This window comes from Carlito syrichta, unplaced genomic scaffold (genome assembly GCF_000164805.1).
Source record: "Carlito syrichta isolate Samal-C Ts95f unplaced genomic scaffold, Tarsius_syrichta-2.0.1 Scaffold126448, whole genome shotgun sequence".
In the NCBI taxonomy this organism is placed as follows: domain Eukaryota; kingdom Metazoa; phylum Chordata; class Mammalia; order Primates; family Tarsiidae; genus Carlito; species Carlito syrichta.
Window position 1 is genome coordinate 1,218,593 of NW_007070544.1, and position 24,692 is coordinate 1,243,284.

Sequence of the window (24,692 nt, forward strand, 5' to 3'; positions counted from 1 at the left end):
GGCAGAGGGTACAGAAAGGAGCTACCAAATTTGATTTAGCTTCTGAATTAATCCTCTTGCATCATACAAGACATTGGAAATGATTGGATAGTTCTAGAAGTGTCTCGATGCTCAGCTCTCTTTCTGCTTGACTGAAATTTGTGGGGATTTAGCAACCAAAAATGTTATTCACTTTTTTCAGATTTTATAAAGTTTAAACTACTTAAGCATCATTATTCCTGTTGAGTATAGAGGGAAACATTTTTTTTTTCCCCATGAAACCTACATTGAACAAACCAAAACCAAAATCCACTGACCTATCCAACACCTACATGGTTTGAGGCATAGTTAGAAGCAGGTGAATTAAGGAGGCCTCAAAAAATTAATCATTTTAAGTTTATCAGTAGGAATTACACAGCTTTTAAATAGTACCCTTAGGCTTGTAATAAGCACTTGGGTAATATTTGTCTTATCCTCATGCTACCAGCCTAAACCCTCTCTACTGATGTCATATTTTTGCCGATGATGATACTTCTCAATTGGCGGCATGAAAGAAAAAAGGTTCTTATTGTTAATATAATATTGAGTAGGACTTTTTTCTTGAGAAGCCTGAAAACTGCCATGTATTGAAATACTTTTCATCTTCCAGGATCCTGACCCTGGGCCTGGGATTTCTTGTTATCCCATTTCTTCCTGCTAGTAACCTGTTCTTCCGAGTGGGCTTTGTGGTTGCCGAGCGAGTCCTCTACTTGCCTAGTATGGGGTACTGCGTGCTGCTGACCTTCGGATTTAGAGTCCTGAGCAAACACACTAAGAAAAAGGTAACAACCAAGAACAGTGCCACGCGTGAGCAGAACGACTGGATGCATCTCACTAATGATGTTTACCATGTCTCTCTATTCTTAAGAAACTAATTGCTGCTGTCGTCCTGGGGATTTTGTTCATAAATGTGCTGAGATGCGTAGTTCGCAGTGGCCAGTGGCGAAGTGAAGATCAGCTCTTTAGAAGTGCCCTGTCTGTGTGTCCCCTCAACGCTAAGGTACCTTGGCTGCCAGATTTCTTTTTAAAAGACATTACTAGGAAAGGTTTTACGTTCTACAGCTGAACCAGAACATTTATTAGAGTTCAGAGTCTAGCATAAGACCACGGCCAAATACTTGGGGTTTTTCTTTGTCATATGTGTTTTTTATTAGTGATTTTGACAAGATTTATTAAAATTTCACTTAGCCAAAATAATTTAAGTGAATTCGTTAAAAGCAGACAGTATCAGTGAAACAGATTACTCAAATGAGGCCTTACTCATCTTCCAGGTGATCTGATGATCATCCTTCGAAGTGGTGTTGGGGAGATGACATCATGTATCCAGACTGAGGTTGGGCAATTCACAGATTCGAACATTTAAACCACACTTTTCAAACCCTGTTCTCTGGGGATAGCAATAACTAGCCTCTTCCAAGCTATAATTTAAAGGTGACCATAATACCTACAGATGGGCAATAATTTGGTTCAGGAGGTTCAAATTACACAGTGTGCTACACAAGAGTACACATTTACCTCCCTTTTCAGTTCTTGGCTTGTGATTCCTTTTGTCAGATATGATAAACAGAAATGTATAGTCAGTCATATATCATATAGCAATGTTTGGATCATCAGCAGATTGCATACACAACGGTGGTCCCGTAAGATTATAAGGCCACTTTTTTACTGTGTATGTTCTAGGTTTAGATATACAAATACTTACCATTTTGTTACAGTTGCCTTCAGTGTTCAGTACAGTCATATGCTGTTGAGGTTTATTGCCTAGGAGCAATAGGCTAGATCATACAGCCTAGGTGTGTAATCGGTTGTACCATCTAGGCGTAAGTTCACTCTGATATTCTCATAATGATAAAATCACCTAACGACACATTTCTCAGAAAGTATCCCTGTTGTCATTAAGTGATACGTGACTGTACTTTAAAATTGGCAGTGTTTTTTATTGAGGTAGTCTGGCAGGAATTTATTTCACTGTGTTCTTCGTGAATCCAAGCTCTTCGTTGAACTTCTTTATGTTTCTTCGGGTGAAACTAAATTTTTTTGAACTTTCAGTGCCCTTTCGTATAAGAGGGGACTGATACTCACCTGCTGGGTTTGTTGTTAGGGCTGAATGAGCTAAAATGCCTTAATGTAGTGGTTAGCATGTAGTAGGTGCTCAAGAAATGTTACTTTTGTAAGCTCGTTTTAGTTTTGGTTTTTGCATTAAATGACAGGACAGGGGCAACCCTTTCGAGTCCCCTCCCACTGTGAGAACTTTTCTGTCCTCTCAATAAATCCTGCTTAAAAAAAAAAAAATGACAGGACGGGAACGCCGTTTGCTCAAAATGGGAGCCAAGGGGTTAGGTTAGAATAGTACAGATCATTGTCATTAAATAATGATTCATTTTCTCCTAGGACCTCAGAACTGGAATTTCCTACGATGTTTAAATGTAATCCTCCTGGGTGGGGAGGGGGAGCTCTCTGGAGTTCTGTCTCATTTCTATATTCTGTATTTAAGAGAAAGCAATGATTTCAGGCAAAATCATGTAAAAAAAACCTAATGAACAATTGGCATCTTATTGTGACCCTGAAGTCTTAATTTGTATATAAAAGGTGCAGGCTATCTGTCTTTTCCTTGGATTAAAACACTTTATTTATGTTTTACAGCTGAGAGACTTAGATAAAAGAATGAATTACTCTGAGTTTTTAATCTTTAATTTGATTTGCTGACTTATCAGTTTATTTTATGCTACCAAAAATAAATTGCCTATGATTTAATTTCATAAATGTTAATAGATTTGCTTTATTTTTACTTTACTGTTTGAATAGCAGTAATTACCCCTTCTATTTATATAGTTGCTCACCATGAGGAACTCAGATTTCTTTATAGAGGCTCTATAATTAATCTCCATTATCTTCCCACTAAGGTTTTTAGAGAGAGCGGATATTATTTTCTTCATTTTTTCAGATGGAAGAAACTGAGGCATAGTAAGATTGAACTGGCATCATCTAGGTCAGTAATTTAGGTAGCTAGATAGAGACCTGGTATGGTGCTATGCCCAGGTGGGATAAATGTGATGTCTGAGCCCAAAATGTTATTTCCTACATTATAAGCTAGAAAACATAGGTGTATTCACATGGACATGCATACAATTATCAGGCATCTGTGTGTGTGGTTTTCTTTTTTTAATCTAAGGAATACAAGACCTCATCTTTAAAATGGGCCTACTGGTAATAGTTATTTTCCAATAACTTTTTTCAATGATACCATTCATATAAGTAAGATAGAGATTTTATTTTAACCCTCCACTATAAATTTGAGTGTTATAAAATTGTTCTTTCTTTTTCTGAAAAAAAGATAGGTTGATTTTAGGGAAGAGATCTCATTTAAGAAGACACTAGTTTCCTACAACCCTATATATTTTCTTTCATTTCACTTGATATATTCATGGAATATTAAGTAATCAATTGGCAACTGACTCCAGTTTAGGGCCAAATTTATAATCTAAGACTTATCTTTTTTGAGATTTATAGACTAAGACTCATCTTTTTTGAAAGATTGCAATATCAATGTAAGTAGTGCCCGTACCTGGTCAGCATTTAAAATACTCACAGTGCCTTGCATATGCCAGGCACTCAATATTAGTTACTGAATTGAGCCAAATGGAAATTGAGTTCACTGAGCCTACTGTGAATGAGATGCCAAGTATCTAATTATATTTACAATCATTTTTAGTTTTTAAAGCTTAAAAGTATGTTGCACTTAATATCCACTCTGTGATACAGCTCTAAATTTTTTTTAACAGCGAAAAGGATCATATACCACAATTAGGTATTTTCTTAAGGTGTGACCCAGGAAGAGTTATAGGATCTTTATGAGAAGTTTAACATCAAATGTTAATATTTGTTGGGGGGAAAAACTGGTTTAGCACTGGCATTAAAAATACCTTTCACTACTACTCTCTTTTTTTTGCTTTGACATGTTACTGTGTTGCAGTAGTTTTTATCTTTGGCTTCTCCCATGCTAGTTTATTGCCTCAGTGTATGAGTAACAAATGCTAGAAGGAAAGTTGAGGAATAAATGGGCTTTTTAAAATCTTTTACATTCCAGGGAAACAAAAGTCACCCATTTTCTAAACACTATTTTAAATGACACGGTTGTGAGTTTTGGTTTCTCTAGGTGGCTATTTTCTGTTCAAAGAATATCCATCATATAGCCTAAACTTGGCATCTGTTTCCCAGTTCTTAACTATGAACTGCCTCCTAGGGCTCTATCGGATTTTTAGCTAGTTCCATTTAAGTAACTGCAGTCTGAATTTCCAGAGTCCCGTGTCCTCTTCCCTTGATCTTCTGGTCTCTGGCATCCCGAGTGTCTAACAGAACACTGTCTATACTGCAGAGGGCAGCTGAACTCTTTGTCTGGGCTTTTTATTGAGAAAACAGTATTTGCTCAGAACAAAGGGAAACAGCAGGAGCTTGGGGTGGAAGAGGCAGGAGTCCTGTTGAAGTCTGAGTAGAAGCCCTATTTATATTCTGGGGATCACAAGGATATGACTGGCAGGTTGGATTCTCTGGCCTTGGGTTCTTTTGTGTGGGGGATGGAAGGTGAAGTCACACTTCCAGGCTGGGTTGGGACAGGCTCAAATCTTAAGCAAAGAGCACACTTTCTCCACACGTGCTCTGGTGATAGGGTTGACTGAGCCTCCTCCAAGCTATCATTTAAGGAGGAATACCTATGAATGAACAATGATTTGGTTCAGGAAGTTTAAATTATACTGTGTGGTGCACAGTCATCCACATTTACATCACCTGTATCTTTGCTTGTGAGTCCTTTCACCAGAGTAGGTAAACATAAAGGTATATACTTTTAAATTGATAGTTAAAAAAAAAACTCTCTGTTACGTAAGTGCTTAGAGAATGTCACACGGTTCCATATCCCTCCTGGAACATAAGTGTTTTCAATGTGCCATTACTGTATTTTAAGGTTGGTAAGGCAGGAAGATGAGGTTCTGTTTTCAGAGGTAGTTTGGAAACAGTGTCCAGACTCAATGTTTCTTGATTGTGTTTAAGCCACAGCTGTCTTTCAAGATTTTATTAGCCTTCTCAGGCTGTTGTTAAAAAAGAACCACAGACTGGGTGGCTTAAGCCACCGAAGTTTATTTTCTCACAGTTCTGGAGGCTGGAAATGCAAGGTCATGGTGTTGGCAGGATGGATTCCTCCAGAGGTCTCTCTCCTTGACTTGCGGATGACCTCCTTCCCTTTGTGTCTTCACATGGTCTTTCTTCCGTGCGTACACAGTCCTGATATCTCACTGTGTGTCCAAATTTTCCTTTCTTACAAGGACACCCATCAGACTCCCATTGAGGTCCATTTATATGACCTCTTTCTACCATACTTACCTCTTTAATGGCCCTGTCCCCAATGCATTCACATTCTGGGGTGCTGAGAGTTTAACATGAACCTGCCGGGCTCGGTGGCTCAGCCTGTAATCCCGCGCCTTTGGGAGGCTGAGGTGAGTGGATTGCCTGAGTCCACGGGTTCGAGACCCGCCTGGGCAGCAAGACCTCATCTCTACAATAAATCAAAAAATCAGCCGGGCATGGTAGCGTGCGCCTGTAATTCCGGCTACTCGGAAGGCTGAGGTGGAAGGATCGCCGGAGCCCAGTAGGTCGAGGTTGCGGTGGCCAGGAGCGGCCACTGCACTCCAGTCTGGGCAACAGAGTGAGACTCCAACTCAAAAAAAAAAAAAAAGAAAGACAATAACACCTAACAAGAAACATGAGTTTACTTTAAGGAGAAAGGCTGGTGGTACGAATGAGTAAATCTAGGAATTGCCTCCGGCGGTCAGCCCCCCCTACCCCCAGCCCCCAACCCCCCGGGCATCGTAACCCATGGGTGTGATTCACTGAGAAGAAACACAGTCTTCGGAACCTAGGTTCAAATCCAGCATCACAGCCCTAGCAACCACCATGCAGGGCTTCTGTGAGGAGAAGCTATATATACCCCCTGCCAAATGCCACACCCAGCTGATGGCCACCTCTATTGTTAGTAGTCGTCACACTTCATATTCCTGATGGAGTGAATTTCTTTTTTTGTTTTTAGAGACAGGGTCTCTCTCTGTTGCCCCTGCTGGAGTGCAGTGATGTCATCATAGCTCACTGCAGCTTCAAACTCCTGGGTTCAAGCAATCCTCACACCTCAGACTCCCAAGTAGCTGGGACTACAGGCATGCTCCACCACTCCCAACTAATTTTTTTTTAAAAAATTTTTTTTTAAGAGATGGTGGTCTAACTGTGTTCCCCAAGCTAGTCTCAAACTCCTGGACTCAAGTGATCCTCCTGCCTTGGCCTCCTAGAATTATAGGCATAAGCCACTGTACCCGGACAATTGAGTGAATTTCTATAACAGCATCACCCTTGGGTTGCTCCTGGCCTTAAATCGTATGGTCCCAAAAGCAGTTTTGGGTCATCAGTAAATATTTTTGATAATAGCCCTCATAAGCCTGTGCAATCTTGCTTTCCTGAACTGAGTTTTTTGTCGCCGTACCTTTCTTTGTATTTATTCTAAGCCCAGGTATAATTGAGAAAATGTCATATGAGTATGTTGACCTGCCTGGTGCCCTCATTCCAAAATGATATGAGAATTCCCAGTAGGTTTGTTTGTAGGCTTCACCCTCATGACTTCATCACCTCCACAAGTCCCCACCTAACACCATCACATTACAAGTTAGTAATTCAGCACTTGAATTTTGGGGAGACATGAGCATTCTACCCATAGCAGGTATAAAGTAAAATACTTGGGATGCTACAGAAAAAGGATATCATACAAAAAAGCGCTGCATTTGTTTAAATGGGAGGACAGAGTCATGGTTTCTTCAATGCATGCCCATGTGTGATTGGACTTTGTTATCTCAACTCTAATGGGGTGGATAGGTAAGGGGAATTTGAGGCTTTGGTAATAAAAAAACAAGCCAGGCATACTGGGATGCAACTGTAGCCCTGGCTACTTGGGAAGCTGAAGGTGAAGGCCAGAAGTTTGTGGCTGCAGTGAGCTAAGATTGTGCCTGTGAATAGTCACTGCATTCCAGCCTGGGCAACATAGCAAGACTTCATCTCTAAAAAAAATTAAAGCAAAATTAAAAGAATACTGTCCAGCTTTGTAGTTTTCTGTTTTTCTCTGATGAGGTCTTTAGTTATTTCCCTTCTGTCATGCTTTAGTGCAGTGCTGGCACTTCCCTTTCTTCTAATCTTTTCTTTCAGGGTCGGGGATTAAAGCCCAAGCAGCCCCCAATCTCTGTAGGGTTTTAGCTAAAGTTCTGGTGGATGATTTTTTTTTTAATCCCTTTATCTTTTGTCTTCAGTTAGTAGATGTGATAGGAGTCCAGGCTCTGAACAAAGAATTCTATCTGCTGATGACCAAATTGTTATCTTTGTTTTCAGGTTCACTACAACATTGGCAAAAACCTTGCTGATAAAGGCAATCAAACAGCTGCCATCAGATATTACCGGGAGGCTGTAAGGTACTGCAAGCATGTCTCACAGAAGAAATATCATTGATATGCATGTATGGCGATCACTTTCTAGGATTAAAAACCTGTCCCCTTAAAGACCCCAGCTCTCAGATATTTTTGCCAGTTGCTGAGAGCTTAGTGATAATGCCTGAGTGTTACCATTCGGCTTGGTTTCTCTCTCAACTTCCAGGCTAAATCCCAAGTATGTCCATGCCATGAATAACCTTGGAAATATCTTGAAAGAAAGGAATGAGCTACAGGAAGCCGAGGAGCTGCTGTCTTTGGCCGTACAGATACAGTAAGCATTGTGTTTAGGATTACGCGAGTGATCAAGAAATGAGTTCCTGCATTCTGGCCTCTGAGTCTTCTTTCTCTTGTTTCTCTTCTTTTAAAAAAAAAAAAATGCTCTTGTAGGCCAGACTTTGCTGCCGCGTGGATGAATTTAGGCATTGTGCAGAACAGCCTGAAACGGTTTGAAGCAGCAGAGCAAAGTTACCGGACAGCAATTAAACACAGGAGGAAATACCCGGATTGTTACTACAACCTCGGGCGTCTGGTAAGCTCAGGGTGTCCTATGCCTGCAGAAGGAAAGATTGGATCTTTTTCTTACTTATAGTTAGATGGCTATATTTATAGTAAGGATGCCACCTAGCCCTCCACGTTTTATGAAGTTCTTCATATGTGTGTTTATCTCAGTTGAAGGTAGCTATTTGATTTCCTTACATGGAAGTTTTTCAAAGCTCTAATTAGAGAGCAGTTCAACTTGAATTAGTCAAGTTTAAGAGATCACTAAGGCTAAAGGTTAAACTGGGGAATAAATTAAAATATTTTAAATCCCTTCTGCCCTGTAAAACAATGCTTCAAGGGGTAACTTCCTGATAAACATCAGTTTCTCTGTTTTTAAAACAAGAATTGAATAAAAACTGAGATTAGAAAAACAAACCCATAGTATGATCTTTGAGCTTCCTTATTATTCTTCCTCAAGGGATCAGATCTTTTCATTTGCAGGAATCATTTTCCCCAAAAAATGACAGCTTCAGAGGACATGAGATCTATTTGAAAGAGCTTTGACATTATTAGATGGAAATAGAAAATAATATGCTCCATGGTAGCTTTATACTTTTGGCTATTGACAGAATATTTATGAAGACCTGATTGCTCTTGATTTTCTTGGCAAAAAAAAAAAGAGACACACAAATAGCAAAATTATTTCAATAAGAATGGTTATATTCTCCCCACAATCAACCAATTAATTTGGATTCAAGACCCCAAATATGTGTGTTCCTAATATATTTAGGTTTATAGATAAAATTAAGTAAAAAACGTTTTGTTCATATTAGCCCAACTGGAATACATGCATAGTGATGTGACTTTTTAAGAGGAATTTATATGTAGATTTCTAGATTCTTTTTTTTTTTTTTTTTTTTTTTTTTGAGTTGGAGTCTCTGTCACCCAGACTGGAGTGCAGTGGCCGCTCCCAGCCACCGCAGCCTCGCCTGCTGGGCTCCGGCCATCCTTCCGCCTCAGCCTTCCAAGTAGCCGGAATTACAGACATGTGCTACCACACCCAGCTGATTTTTTTATTTATTGTAGAGATGAAGTCTCACTGCCCAGGCGGGTCTCGAACCCACGGGCTCAGGCAATCCACTCACCTCAGCCTCCCAAAGGCGCAGGATTACAGGCTGAGCCACCGAGCCCGGCGATTTCTAGATTCTTTCCAGCTTAGCTTCACAGATAAGACAGCAACCTAGTGTTCTAACATGGTGCCCGCTTACCTTCATTTTAAAAGCCCAAAGCCACTTGGTTTTAAGAAGTCCTTGTGCAGTAGCACAAACCTGTAATCCTAGCACTTTGAGAGGCCAAGATGAGAGGATTGTCTGAGCTCAGGGGTCCAAGACCAGCCTGGGCAACATGGTGAGATCTTGTCTCTACAATAAATAAAAAAATTAGCCAGGTGTATTGGTGCACACCTGTAGTTCTGGCTGCTTGGAAGGCTGAGGCAGAAGGATTGCCTGAGCCCAGGAGGTCGATGCTGGGGTGGCCGTGAGCATGCTACTGCACTCTAGCCTGGGCGACAGAGTGAGACTCCGACTCGGAAAAAAAAAAGGTCTTGTGTTATCAAAACCAGTAGTTTCCAAAACTGATTGTGCATCTAAATCATCTCACCCCATTTCAGAGTTAGAGAATCAAAAACTCCATAGAGAATCTGTATTTTTAAAATAATAATAATAAGTCTAGGCCCCGTGGTTCATGCTTATAATCCCAGCATTTTGGGAGGCTGAGGTGGGAGGATCACTTGAGCCCAGAAGTTTGAAATCAGCCTAGGCAACATAGCGAGATCTTGTTTCTACAAAAAAAAAAAAAAAAAAAAAAAATTAGCCAGGTGTGGTGGTATACACCTGTAGTCCCCGCTGCTACTCAAGAAGCTGAGGAGGAAGGATTGCCTGAGCCCAGGAGGTCAAGACTGCAATGAGTCATGACTATGCCATCGCACTTAAGCCTGGAGGACAGAGTGAGACCCCATCTCAAAAGATAATAATAACAATAATAAATAACCCAGGTGATTCTATTACCCTGTTGTTGGCCATGCACCTGGGAAACAGCTCTGTATGAATTTTGACTGACTGACTGTGCATGTCAGAGTGGAAGGGATTGTTTGTAGAGAGCAACCTAGAAAACATTAACTGCCTTAAGTTTATTGAAAAGCCAGGCTTCCATTTTTACCATGATGTGAATGTCTTTGGCCTTCATATATTTGTTTCTGGACTACATAGCCATGACTTTGTGAGTTGTAGAGATAGAATTTTATGAATGGAGGAAACAAGATGGTGGAATGTATAGCAACGAGTGGTAAAATTTGACCTTTCCCATTCTGTAGAAGTCACTTTAAGTGGACGAATAATGTTTGTGTTACAAATGTTAAGGGGAAGTAGTTTGTGTGTTTTTATTATCCAAAAAACACGAAACATGTTTTAGTTGTGACGTACTATAGAAAATACCATCTCTGTGTGATCATTCCAGTGTGGAAAAGAGGAACTATTTCTCCCTGGGCACAGAGGGGAGGGTGGCCAAATTGAGATTGAATCCATGGAACAGCAAGATGTTTGAACAAGGAAGATCAATGACAAGATATTCTTGTGTCACGTTAACTTTCTCCAGAACCACTTGGCCTTGTGTACAATTCTGTTTTCTTTTACATTTTCAGATTCTGGGCTTTATGATCTTGTTATGTGCTTTGATGTTGAAGCAGCTTTCTCTAAAATCTGAGGATCCAGGGAGAGCTGAAGCTATTATGAGGATAAGCTGTCTGGGGCAGGAATTGGGGGAGCAGTAAAACTCACCATAATGCTACTAGTGGAGACCCCAAAATTCAATCACAGAGAAAGCAGGGATGAGCCTCACAAAGCTAATGTAGTGAGAATAGAAGCACATGGGGTATTGTCTGAATACATGCGTGTAGGTGGTTATGAATATGTGTGCAGGGATTACTGTTTGTATTTGCTGCATCTATTAAACTAATACTGGAGTGACTAAATTTTAGACTTCATAACCGTATGAATTCTTCTTTTATTCCTTTTTTTTTTTCTTTTCTGGGTGTCACTCTTCTTTTAGGCTGTTGCTTGCAAAGTGAGTGGGTCTGTCTACAGCCTCCTGGGTTATTCTCAAAAGCTCTAAGGTTAGGTCTTCTTCCTTCCCTAGGAGCTGCCTGTCAATGAGTTTCCTTGGGATTTGGAAAATAGAGAATTGATGCTAAATGCACCTTCTGTAAGAGTTATGTCCAAAGAAAGGAACATAGCACGTAAAATACTTAGAAGATCATCTGTAGCATGGAACAGATCGAGACCTTGCCCTGCTCTTTGTTTATATTGTTTACTAATTATGCCACCATGAAATGGTCTTCCTACATTCCTCTCTGCCAACTGCTCCTGCTTATTTAAGGCTTTTGCTGTCCATTGTGCTTTAATTATCCAGCTTTTGCCTGCTTGACAGCTTAAAAGCATTAAGAGCTTAATCTTTCAGAACTCAACCAACCCATTTATATATTGACAAATAAGAGGAACTTAACGACTTTAACGTTTGTTTATTAGAGAGCACTCTTTAATGACTGGAGACGGAAATTTGTTTTGATGTATGGACCCTGATTACGAAGGGAGTAGCATGCACTTCTTGTGGAATAGAAGATGAGGAGCTCAAGTGTTTGGGACATACACTGATCTGAGTTACAGTCAGTGTGGATGGAGGTATTCCTGGAGACAGTTCACCTTGCAGGGACTGGATGCATTCTGGAAAACAGAAGCCGTGTCAAGTGTTTTACATAGAGAAAATTTAACACAGGGAATAGGTTGGACAGCAAAAATGGAAAGGTACTATTAACTCAGAGATCAATAACTAAGGAAACCCCATGGGTTGGCAGGAACCCATAGGAGAAAGTGGGGTGACCACAATTTAAGAACTCATGAGGGGCTACCCTCTTAGAAGCTTCCACAACCTCAAGAGCTGAGATCGTGGAGGAAGGGCTGCTGCTTCCCAGTCCTAGGACTGTGGAGGAGGGGGAGGGGACACAGTCACTTCAGAGACACTGCCAAGGAAAGGTGGGAAAGAGAGAGAGTGAGGAGAAAGGACTGCATCCCTTTCTCCACCATCTGACACCTGTGACACCTGTTAGCAGAAAATAACATCCAACTCCTGCAATGCTGAGTCGCAAAGGAGCCTGGGAAATGTAGTTTGCAGACAGCTGGTTCCAGCTGTGCAGAGCAGAAGGACTAGTGGGTGGACAGTGTGCACATTGTCCATATGGTTTCAGGATGGGTAGCTCTGACTGTTTTTCTCTGCTTCCCCGAAGGAGCGTGTTCCCTTGGTATAGATGCTGTAAGAAAAGTAGAGGCTGAGACAGAATGAAAGCAAATTTTACCTGAGTCAGTCTGTTGTTGTTTTTCAATAAATCGTAATGAAAATATGTGAAGAATTTTGTTGTGTTGTATAAATGAAGTTATGATGTTTGTCCTGGGTGTGTTCGAATGTCACCATGATTTTGTCCAAGTGACTCAAATGCTTATCTCTTGCCGAAGAGAATTGGACTTGAGAAATCACAGGAACATCAAATAGAGAGAAAGTTAAATGTTGGTAAAACTAACCATGCCAAATTATTGTAGTTTTTTTGAACTTTTCATATCCTTTTCTCATTTAAAGGGTAGAGTTTCTGAGTCTTGTGGGAAATTCTGACATGGATTTCGTAGCAAATGGATATTCATAAATGTTTCCATAATTCATTAAACCTTTCTTTTTATTGTATAATATGCCACCTATTTGCTTTGTGGGTCATAGGACAAGTCAGAGTGTTTCAGTTGTCTAAAGAAAAGACAGACTTGGCAGTAAGTAAGGAAATAGTTTTAAGCTCTGGCAAATTGTGATCATTTGTACTTTTTGCTCAGTTCAAGTACATGCATTTGAACTTAAAGAGGGAAGGAGGGTTACCTGCTAAAAAAATCCATCACTTTCTCCGTTGTTTTTATTAACTATACTAATTGAGAGCTAGCCATTTTGTAATCTGTTATGGATGTTAAACAAAATTCCCTCTCAAAAGAAAGCAACAGATAATTCACTCTTTTCTGAATGAGGCAAACAGGCTCCAAATTGCCAGGAGATTTTTACATTATCATACAGGACCTTTCCAAAGTGTGTCTAATATACTCATATTTTTAGTTAACTTTAGGGAGAGGTAGGAAGAAGCTCCTAGACCATCCTTTTCATGGTGAATTGGATACAAACGGCTTTTGATCATGGAAATATTTTGTTTACTATTCTAAACAATACTTTATAAAAGATGGACTTATGAAGTCTTTCTGGAAAGAGACTGATGGCTAGCCTTCATACTTCAGTAGTCTGAAATATCAGTAGGCACCTAGAATCACTAAGTAATAAGTTACATTTAAGACGCTACAGGGGTGGAAACTAAACCATGTGGTTCTAATTTCTGTTCTACCATTTCTATATTGGTAACTTTGGGCAAGTTACTTCATTTCCCTGGGCCTTAGCTGCTTCATCTGTAAAATGGGAATAATAATAATAGCTATTTCTTTCTTTTTTTTTTTTTTTTTGAGTTGAAGTCTCACTCCATCTCCCAGGCTGGAGTGCAGTAGCATGCTCATGGGGGTTCAGGCAGTCCTTCCACCTCAGCCTTCAAAGTAGCCAGAACTATAGGCGTGCGCTACCACTCTTGGCTAATTTTTTTATTTTATTGTAGAGATGAGGTCTCACCAAGTTGCCCAGGCTGTTCTCGAACCCATGGGCTCAGGCAGTCCTCTCACCTCAGCCTCCCAAAGTGCGGGGATTACAGGCTTGAGCCACCACGCCTGGCCAATAATATCTATTTTATTGGGATAGTTTTGAGGATTAAATGAGTTGACAGAAAAATATTAGAAGCTTTGTAAGTAAAAGTGAAGTTTTTTTGTTTGTTTTCTGGATTCTTTCTTTTCTTTTTTTGGGGGGGGAGGGAGGAGATAAGGACTTGTAGAGAGAAAGCAGAAAACTTAACTTGGAATATTGACTTGTTGGTGTGTGATTTATTTTTAGTATGCAGATTTAAATCGTCATGTGGATGCATTGAATGCATGGAGGAATGCCACCGTGCTCAAACCAGAGCACAGTTTGGCCTGGAACAACATGATTATACTCCTCGATAATACAGGTACAACAAGGTGAATTGACCAAATCACATGAAATTGCTCCATGGTACAGTAACATTGAATACTTAGAGCAGAGATATGAATGTGCTTTTATGCTCCCCAAGTTTAAAACACTATGGGGTTAAATATTTTATATTACAAAAATGTCTATTCTTCTAGAAAATGAAATTTTCTTTGATATATTGGAATATGAATGTTTGGGAAAATGACACTTCACTTAGAACCCATGATCAATAGTGGAAGAAGAGATGTGACAATACCTTGTTTCTTCTGAAGCCTGTTACCTACCAGTGGCCATCCTCTGGCATGCTGGGTTACCCAGAAGTGTTACTATGATACCCCTTTTTTTTTTTGAGAGTCTTTTTTGTTGCCCAGACTAGAGTGCAGTGGCATGCTCATGGCCATTGCAACCTCAACCTGCTGGGCTCAGGTGATCTTTCATCTCAGCCTTCTAAGTAGCTGGAACCTCAAGCACGCACAATCACACCAGGCTAATTTTTCTGATTTATTGTAGAAACAAGGTCTCTCCAAGTTTCTCAGGCTGGTCAACACTCTGGGCTCAGGCAGTTCTCTCACCTCCACCTCCCAAAGTGCTGGGATTACAGGCATAAGCCCCTGTGCCCGGCCGATGATACTCTTATTTTGCAAACTTGTTTTCTGTGGTTTGGAGATAACTAGTATCTAGAGGAAAATTCAAACTAGGTTTTATATGCTTTTACAGAGTTTAATCAAAAGCTTTTTATGTGTTATGTCAGAATTGTCCTGAATTGTAATGGCTTTGCTATTCACTGGTGGGGTCGTGTGTGTGTGTGTATGTGTGTGTATGCATTACATGGTCTACATGAATTTTCTTCAGTAGTTTATTCAGTAGTGTTGTGTACTATGCCCATAAGCCCTGTTAATTATAGAGAGGAGACTAAAACATGAGTAGAGCATTAACATTTTTTTTATTTTTCCATTTTTCACTCCCAGGTAATTTAGCCCAAGCTGAAGCAGTTGGAAGAGAGGCACTGGAATTAATACCTAATGATCACTCTCTTATGTTCTCGCTGGCAAACGTGCTGGGGAAATCCCAGAAATACAAGGTGTGTAAACTGCAGGCCGTGATTTCTTGCAGTCAATGCCAACATCTGACAGAAGCCATAAGTGTTACTTCTGCCCAGTTAAATTCGGAATTAGGCCAAAACAGTGGCAGTGGTGTCCCATTGTGGCTTGGTCTGTTTGTTTCCTGGAGAAGTTGCCTGAAAGATGGATGTGTGGGGTCAAACCCAGTGTCCTTTCTCATCAAAATAAACCACTGTTGTTTACATGTGGGGCAAGAGGGAAGAAAAGCCCAAGGAAGGCACAGGAAAGGGCAGGAGCTGCGAAGCAGTTGGCCTCACTTGCTAGTGGAGGAGAAAGACACAGGGTGGTGATGCCATGTCTCCGAGATGCCCCAGGCTCACCCCAGCAAGAAGGGGTTTGACTCTGTCCCTTGGGCTTGGGCTTGGGCTGGGCTCTGAGTTTTATCTGTGGGTGCTTCTTCTGCACAAAAGAATAATTTGCCTGTCGATGACAAATGTCTGCTTCTTGCTGCTTCCAAGTTTTTCTATATTTAAGTTACAAGCCATCAGTGAGGCTCAGAGGTTTCTGACCAGCAAAAACCACAAGATATTAAATTTGGGCTCCCAGCACTGGGCAACAGCAGGCTATGTATAGCTCCCTGTGTATTGGAGAGGACTTAAGGTTCCTAATACCAATGATCTCAAACTTTAATTTTGTATATCAGAATCACCAAGGAAGCTTGTTAATACACAGATGGTCAGATTTCCTCCCCACAAGAGATCATCTCCTTGGGTTGGACCAGGTCAGGGAATATGCATTTTAGCTAGCATCCTGAGTGTTACTGAAGCAGTGCCTTAGTCCTTTTGTGAGAGAAATATATATATATATATATATATATATATATATATATATATATATATTTTTTTTTTTTTTTTTTTTTTTTTTTTGAGTTGAAGTCTCACTTCGTCACCCAGGCTGGAGTGCAGCGGGCATGCTCACAGCCATCCCAGCTGGGCTCTGGCAATCCTTCCGCCTCAGCCTTCCAAGTAGCCGGAACTACAGGTGTGCACTACCACACCTGGCTAATTTTTTAATTTTATTGTAGAGATGAGGTCTCACCATGTTGCCCAGGCTGATCTCAAATCTGTAGGCTCAGGTAATACTCTTTCCTCAGCCTCCTAAAGTGCTGGGATTACAGGCTTGAGCCAGCGTGCCTGGCAGAAAGAAATATTATATTTCAGAAGCGGGGCTATATCTTTTGTTGATCACTTTGAGGTTATGGATTAGACAGTAGGCCTACAGGCGGCAACTAGTTAATATTTGTGCAATGTTATTTACTTATCTTTTTCATTCATTAGATGTCATTATCAGTATAATTTTCTATGACAAGAGTAAGATTTGTCGTGTGTTTTCCCTCAGTTTTGAATATCAGGGAGTTTAATAGCCTCACCATACATGTCTAGCATTTCTAGATGTCGCTCCATAGACAGCTCTCTGAGGTTTAGTTTTAGATTTTATGGTTCTCCTTGTGTTGCAGAAGAAGGAGGTGATGTTTACAGGTTTCTCTTCTCATGACCTTCCAGCCATCTGTCAGCCTGGAATGGGTCAGGAGTCTTAGTTCTCTTCCAGTGACCCAGCTACAGTGAGTCTTCTTCAAGATTCGGCTTATATAATCATTGTACTGATTTTTCTATCATCCCACAGTCTGTAAACAGGAATGTCTATCAAGGGGACAGAGTCCAGGGTTCATCTGGCTTCCAGTTCACATTGTTCTGTCCCCCCCCCAGATAAAGTAGAAAATACTCCGTAAAGCAGAATGAAGAAATCCGTTTTCCATTTCTTTACACATTTTGCATCCTAACTAGCAAGGCCACAACTCTGAGCCTAAGATAAGGAAATAGAAGATGAAATCTGAAATAAAGAGCTCACTATGAGCTCTTCTGGAGTCACTAAGGGAGGACATGATGTGACTCCCTAAACCATCATGTCAGCCACCAACCAAGCATTTAATGTATTTTTTCAGTTACGGATTTGGGATTTTAAACAACTGTTTAGGATTTTGTCTCATAATCCAGCAGTGATAGCTGATTGCTATTGGTCAGGTTCGGCAATGTGCATCCCTGGTACTGTTGGTGTCAGGGTGTAGTGAAAGGGCCCTTTTTCCTTGCAGAGACCTGGGTAGGACGCTCTGGAGACGAGACGATGTGGTGGCGACGTTAGAGCTGGTTGAACAGACCCTCTGGCTTGGTGATTGTGCCAGCAGGACGGGTGTCTGCTGTCTGACAACTCACTTGTCACCTAAGCGCTTACTGTTTTATATTTTCATTCACTTGGCAAATCTCCTTAGAGAGCATGGAGGTTTTTGTGGTTGGGCTGAGTCTTCAGTCCTATTTTTACATCTCCATTGCTGTCCGGCATGCTGATGGACATTTAGTAAATGCCACTTAGTAGTTATGAAATGACTGAGTACATCCCTCCTTCAGTGGGGAAACACTCAGGCTTCCAGAAGCTATTTTGAGACGTCATTGTGCAGAGTGAGCGTTCTCATTTGTTATGTCCATGTGGTTCTAGGATTCCTTTTTTTAATCCTATCTGAGTAGCCCTTTTAAAAGCCTATCAGCAGTCACTTAACCTCTCCTGGCCTCGGTTTGATCTTCTTTAAAATGGAGAAAATGATCTGCCCAACCTCCTGACAGGGTGATATGAAAAAATATACAGGAACATAACTTGTAACTGTTAAATAGTAAATATATATAGTACTAATTTTAGCCTAGTGATCATTAAATGAAACTCTAAGAGTCATTACAGTGTATTAGAATGGGCTAGGCATGGTGGCTCAGCCTGTAATCCCGGCACTTTGGGAGGCTGAGGTGAGAGAATTGAGCCTGGGGGGTTCAAGACCCACCTGGGCAACTTGATGAGACCTCTTCTCTACAATAAAACACAAAAAATTAGCCAGGCATGGTGGTGTGCGTCTGTAGTTCCAGCTACTTGGAAGGCTGAGGCAGAAGGATCACCTAAGCTCAGCAGGTCAAATTGCAGTGGCCATGAGTGCGCTACTGCACTCCAGCTTGGGTGACAGAGTGAGATGACAACCAAAAAAAAGTATTAGAATGTATATGTATATTGCCATTTAATTTCCAACTTAGGGCTAAAGTGGTAAACCAAAAAATACAGAAGAAATGTTTTCCAATGCTGAAAGCGTTGCTTCCCACGCTGATTTCTCTTTCTATGGAGGAAATTCCTCTGGCCCCGCAGTTCAAAAGCAGATTCCACTGGTAGAGGTGCAGTTTCCCAAACTCCCGGCATATATGCCACACCTTTATAAAAGCTACTTTTTTTTTTTTTGCCATATCTAGATATTACCTGATCAATTTACTTAATAAAGTATTTACTTTAAAATACATTGTTAATGCAAATAAATGTATGTAAAGTAGCAACATCATTATACTATCACAATAAATACAAGGTAACGGAAAATGAAATGATTCTACAAAATCCCAGCTAGATACTATTGCTGGCCAAGGCTCCAAGCCAGAGGGTCGTCCTCTCTCAGCTTCAAGGAGAGACTGGCAGGTGTGAGAACATGTAACCCACATACCACCGGCAAGTGCAGACTCCTGCCCCCAAGCAATCAGAAGGAGGAAGGAGAACTGAGCAGGGATAACGCTCTTCCTGCGTGACTCATGGTATCAGCTTCATATCAGGATGCCGACATCACCTTCCCCAATTCCCACAGGATGTAAAGCGGCCCCTGTGAAACACTGCCTGGGGCAACCTCTCAGGCATGGGGATCTGCAGCAGCTGCTGTGGCAGAAACGACCCCTGCCTGCCCTCTCTTCCTCACTAGGACTGAGACCTGCACTTGTTCCTACTTAGAGACACAATTTGCAAGACCTTTCTCAGCCCTAAACCTTTGTGGCATACATTCTGTCTGATACTGTTCAGAAAATAATATATTATTTTTCCCCGTTTTGTCGATGAAAAATAATTCCCAATTTAAAATGTGAGGGTTTTTTGGTTCACTGGCATAAAGCAGCTCATTGTGTGGGTGTTACCCATGCAGACACCTCCACAGAAAATCAGTTTACAGACAGTTCACTGCTTTTCAGCATGGGGCCATCAGAAAACCTGACTTCATAGATGAGCACCTCATGGGCTTTGAATACCTACAGATATTCTGCCCTGCCTTCTCTAAGATGGAGCAGTTCTGACTCACACACACCTCCCCCAAGCCAGCTCTTCCTCCTGATCCCCCTCTTCGGTCCATGTGCCATCATGTTTCTGTCACCCAGGCTTGGAATTAGTGACTCCTTCCTTGTTGTTCCCCTGGCCCAGTGCTTTCTTTTCGTTCTTTCTCATCCCTGTTCCTTCCCACCCAGACTTCTCACCCTACAGAGTTCAGGCCCCACCTAGCCAACAGCAGCACCACTGTGATCCCCATACCTGCTGACTCCTTCTCATCCCGAGTGACACCCACCATCATGGGCATCTGAGAGGTTAGGTGAATGACTGAAGAAATCCAGCAATCCTAGAAAACCCCCAGCTTGCTTTTTATCCCTGAACCAGTTCCCTCTGGTTAACAGTACTTCATTTGCAGATGCAGGGGAGCATTGTTAGGTAGACTTGGTTATTGGTGCCCCGGCCTTCTATTTCTCAAGTTTAGGTTTTAAATGGAAATGTTTGAAAATCATCAGAAACAGCACAACTATTAGAAACCACTCCAAAACCACACAATCCATCATGTGATTTTCTTTCTTTCTTTCTTTTTTAGCTTACCTGATGTGGCAGGAAAATCTTGACACTCTTTGAAGGCATTTCAGTTAGTAAAACTTGGATCGTAGATGCTGACTTTGAACTGGCATCCTGCATGTTATCCTTTTTTTTTTTTTTTCTGAGTTGGGGGTCTCACTCAGTCACCCAGGCTGGAGTGAAGTGCAGTGGCACAATCGTGGTTCACCACAGCCTTAACTTTCTGGGCTCAGGAGATTCTTCTGCCTCGGCCTCCTAAGTAGCTGTGCAACAGGCATGCACCGCCATGCCTGGCTAAGTGATTATATTTAGTAGATACAAGGCCCTACCAGGTTGCCCAGGTTGGTCTTGAACTCCTGGGCTCAAGTTTCCAAGTTTCCCTTCTCAGCTTTCCAAAGTACGGAGATAACAGGCATGAGCCACCACACCCAGTGTTTATATATTATCTTGATGTTTTCATTCAATTCCTTCAGATGACATTTCTAAAATCTAAATTTTCCTCTGCCAGCTCTGTCTGGAAGGCAGTGCAACTTTTTCCGAGATGTGATAGAGCAGAGGAGCTGGTGGTCTTGCGCATTGTAAAATGCACAGTCCCAGATATGGGAAGCCCAGCCAGAGAAACTCAAGTATGCTTGGCCTTTTAGGAATACGGAAGTGGGTGGAGCGAAAAGCACCCTGGGTACATGTCAGTGACAGGTTAGGCATCTTTATTTCCGGCCTTGTGGTAGAAAGGGACCAGATTTGGTTCAGCAGTGATCAGGCGGTAAGACACTTTGCCCTGCTTCTTAGAGGTCAGATTAGAAGTGAGTACTGCTTGGAGGAATTGCAAATCTGTCTAAGAATTGATTCATGCCCATCAGGGCCATTTGGTCATGGGCACATCCTATACTGTGACAGTGTAGGTGACAGGTGACCGTTCCTCCTTCATTCTCTATTCACGTTTTCCAGCCAAATGGGCTGCTTTGGGGCTGTCGAGGGTGTTGGGGCTTCTTGGGGGCGATGATATCAGCCCCAACTCCCACCTTGAGTGCCATGGAAGTGAGTTCCTTGGTGCTGGTGAAACGTGGCACTTGCAGGGTTGTTCAACAGCCTAGCCCTCTCCTGCTCTCTGGATTTTCATCCTCCCTGCACCCCGCCCCAGGCGACTTGCAGAAAGTTGCAGAACTCCAACCATGACGGGGGGCGGGGCAGGTGGTGGCATCTGTGAGCATATGCATCCCCTCTCTGCAGTTACCACTGCCTCCCGCTGTCCCACATCACTTTTGCTTCCTCCTGACTCTTCGGAGCCTCTCTTCAGCAGAGCGCACCCCTACCGGGCCTTTCGAGTGTTCTGGAAGAAGGCAGTGATACAAAAGGAGGACAGGCAAAGTTTGAAAACCATGGGTGATAAGACGGAATCGCTTTTGCGTTGTGTACGATAAATACCTCGTTTGTGTGCCTTTCGTTTTTTAGGAATCGGAAGCTTTATTCCTCAAGGCAATTAAAGCGAATCCAAATGCTGCAAGTTACCATGGAAATTTGGGTAAGAAAGATTTTCAACTTGAATCATATTGCAATTCTGTGTAATTTTAATGAAATGGGCACGTTTCTGTAAAATCAATGTTGGCAGAGTCGTTTTTTTCCAAAGCCAATCCTGGCTTTAAAATGTGGCTTTATTATTACATTTTAAAAGTAGCAATGTAATAGTTATGCTTTTACAAATCTTAATTGCATGATCAGAACAACCCTAAACTTGTCCATTCAGTTGCTCACCTTCTAATGATCAAAAGTCAGATTGGGGGGGGGTGGCAGGGGGCGGAAGATCCCAGAATGTTCATCTGGAAGGGACTTTGGAAGTTTGCCCTCTCTTCTCCTTCACTTTCCTTCTTTCTTCCAGAGTAGACCTTCCCTTCCAGCCTGGTCTTACCTGCTTTCTTGTGTCTCCTTATATCTTGGCTAAAAATGCATTTATCATTACTTATTCTCTAGAACTCACTTTTTCCGTTTTTACATCTCCAAAGTTAAGATTTGTAGAGCACAGCATGTTGATGCTTAGAATGTTTGGTCATCCAGATTGTTTTTCCACTACATCTATTCTCCACCAACTCTGAAGCATCTTATCACAAAAGTCCCAAAGCATCCCTACGGGCTCTTCTGCCCATAAAGTTGACTTTTTCTAACCAAATCATTATAACAATCAAGGGCTTATCATTTTAATAACCAGGTTTATTGAAACTGTCATTTTAGGGCTAGATTTTGATGTCAGAGGTCTTATTTCTAAATGGCAACCTACAAGCTATTACTTTATTAAAATAAATGGGGCAACCACTTTGGGTCCCCTCCCACTGTGGGAGCTTTGCTGTCCTCTCAATAAATCCTGCTTTCTCACTAAAAAAAGTAAAATAATAAAATGAAAGTAAAATAAATGGCTGAACTTCTGTATAGTCAGGGCTCTAAGCAGTGCCTAGAGTCCTGCCCGACCTGGCCTGGCTTCCCAGAAATTTTGTGGCATCACTGAGATCTTTAATGTTCTCTTTTTTTTTTTTTTAATTTTTGGAACTTCAGAGTCTCAATTGTTACCCAGGCTGGAGTGCAGTAGTATGATCCCAGCTTACTGCAGCCTCAAACTCCTGGGCTCAGGCAATCCTTCCAGCTCAGCCTCCCAAGTAACTGGGACTACAGGTGTGAAATCATCCCACCCCGCTTATTTTTTTATTTTTGTAAAGATGAGGTCTTACTATGTTGCCCAGGCTGGTTTTGAACTCCTAGACTCAAGCAATCCTCTCACCTAAGCCTCCCAAAGTACTGGGATTACAGCTTTTTCTTTTTACTACTTTACATGGTAATGTTCCTATGGGCAAATATATCCTGTCTTGCACTAGGAAGAGCCCTAGGAGCAATTGGCCGAGGTTAAATGGATAATCACCAGGGTGTGTGATTACAATAAATAAAATTTTCAGTACAAACAATATTTTTTTAATACAATGACTTTTGCAAACTGCTTGCAAAGGTTCTGTAATATTTCTTTGTACAAGTGGCTAGGAATACTGCAAGTTATTCAGAAGCATTTCCAGTGAAATTCATCTCCTGCTGTTTCAGCTGTGCTCTATCATCGCTGGGGACATCTAGACATGGCCAAGAAACACTACGAAATCTCCTTGCAGCTTGATCCCACAGCTGCAGGAACCAAGGAGAATTACGGTCTTCTAAGAAGAAAGCTAGAACAAATGCGAAAGAAAGACGCCTGATCCTTCTTCCTTGGTTTTCCGAGTTTGTGCGTGTGTGTGCATGAGGTGTGTTATTCCTATCATGTGGTTACATTTAACCATTTAAAAGTCCTAGACATGTTATTTATTTTACTGTGGTTTTTTCTATGAAAACAAAGACATGCAAAAAGATTACAGCACCAGCAATATACTCTTGAATGCTTGATATGATTTTTGCATTGAAATTGTATTTTTTCAGACAACTCAAATGTAATTCTAAGATTCCAAAAGTAGTCTTTTTTAATTAAACAGAAAAAGAGAAAAAATTATCTAGAGCAACTTGTAGCAGAATTAAAACTGCATATGGGATATGAGCCTTGCTGTGTATGAGCTAGCACTATTAAACTTCAATTGTGACCAAGAAAGGACAGATTGATTCCTATAACTTATATAAATGTCAAATGTGTCTGTATATTAGCATTTTTATTTAATGACAAGAAAGAGAAAATTAAGATTCTTGTTTTTTAATCTCTTTTTTTAAAAACAATATACTGTGAACTTCATTTGTAAGGAAATATTTATTTGTATTATGTTTGGACTAGAGCGGATAATTGAATGAATAATGGAAATTTTAACATCTGGTATAGCTATATGCTTTTCCCCCAGAAGAAAAATTACTCCGGCAATATTTTTTTCGGGGGGGGGGGATTCTCCAACTTGTGCAGTTTCAATACATAGGAGATTATGTCATATTCTAGACAAACTGTCACTATCAATAGAGAACTCAAGCCATGCTTCAGGCAAGAAGGGTCAGCCTGATCTGTGTATTTTTGTTACATCTAGTGTTAAGAGAGTGACACATCTATGTAAGTTGCTTTTTTTATGTTTTTAAATGCAAAGCAGTTTTCCACTTTGCCTAATGGAACTACAGATTTTCTTCAGAAAATGCAAAGGGAGCAACATTTGGGGAGTTTGGTCTTTTTGAGAATTGGGTTATTTTTCCTGCTTTATTTGATCCAATCATGTTTATTTGTTTTGTTTTATTCTCTATACGCATTGATCTAATAATTTATGCAATCTCTGTCATTTCTTATGCAGTAAAATTATTACACAAACTACCATGAGAATGTCATATTGCCTTCGTAATTGATGATTTTCAAATGAGTGAACTTTGCATGTCCTCCCTTACCTTAAAATGAAATCAAAGTGGCCAAGTCATCTTTTCTAGAATGTGGCTTCTATTTGGTTCTGGAGACCATTTCATAGATTGCACTAGAGTTATCCAAGTTCAGAGAGCAGGGTAAATGGATCCACATTAGATGAACTTAATTCTTACATTCACTTTGGGGGGTGGGTGCAGATCTGTGCAGTGTTGTAAATCAGTAATTGTAATTTCCAGTGACTGAGATCTATCAGAAAAGAAAGTGCGGTATTTGAAAAAACAAAATTTTTTTTGAGTCAGGGTCTCACTCTGTTACCCAGGCTGGAATATAGTAGCATAACCATGGCTCACTGCAGCC

The 24,692-nt window shown here is 41.0% G+C and overlaps 1 protein-coding gene across 4 annotated transcripts in view; it reads left to right on the forward strand.

Moving 5' to 3' along the window:
• Positions 1–24,290, forward strand: part of TMTC4 (transmembrane and tetratricopeptide repeat containing 4) — a 62,207-nt gene extending 37,917 nt beyond the window's left edge. For all 4 annotated transcript variants that reach the window (XM_021707821.1, XM_008048632.2, XM_021707822.1 and 1 more), the window contains 9 exons: positions 629–800; positions 887–1,018; positions 7,435–7,514; positions 7,696–7,803; positions 7,920–8,061; positions 14,079–14,193; positions 15,164–15,276; positions 21,440–21,509; positions 23,066–24,290. In XM_021707821.1, coding sequence (XP_021563496.1) covers positions 629–800; positions 887–1,018; positions 7,435–7,514; positions 7,696–7,803; positions 7,920–8,061; positions 14,079–14,193; positions 15,164–15,276; positions 21,440–21,509; positions 23,066–23,214 — 1,081 coding nt within the window. In that variant the 3' untranslated portion in view covers positions 23,215–24,290. The remainder of the gene's footprint in view (positions 1–628; positions 801–886; positions 1,019–7,434; positions 7,515–7,695; positions 7,804–7,919; positions 8,062–14,078; positions 14,194–15,163; positions 15,277–21,439; positions 21,510–23,065) is intronic.
• The last annotated feature ends 402 nt before the right edge of the window (positions 24,291–24,692 follow it).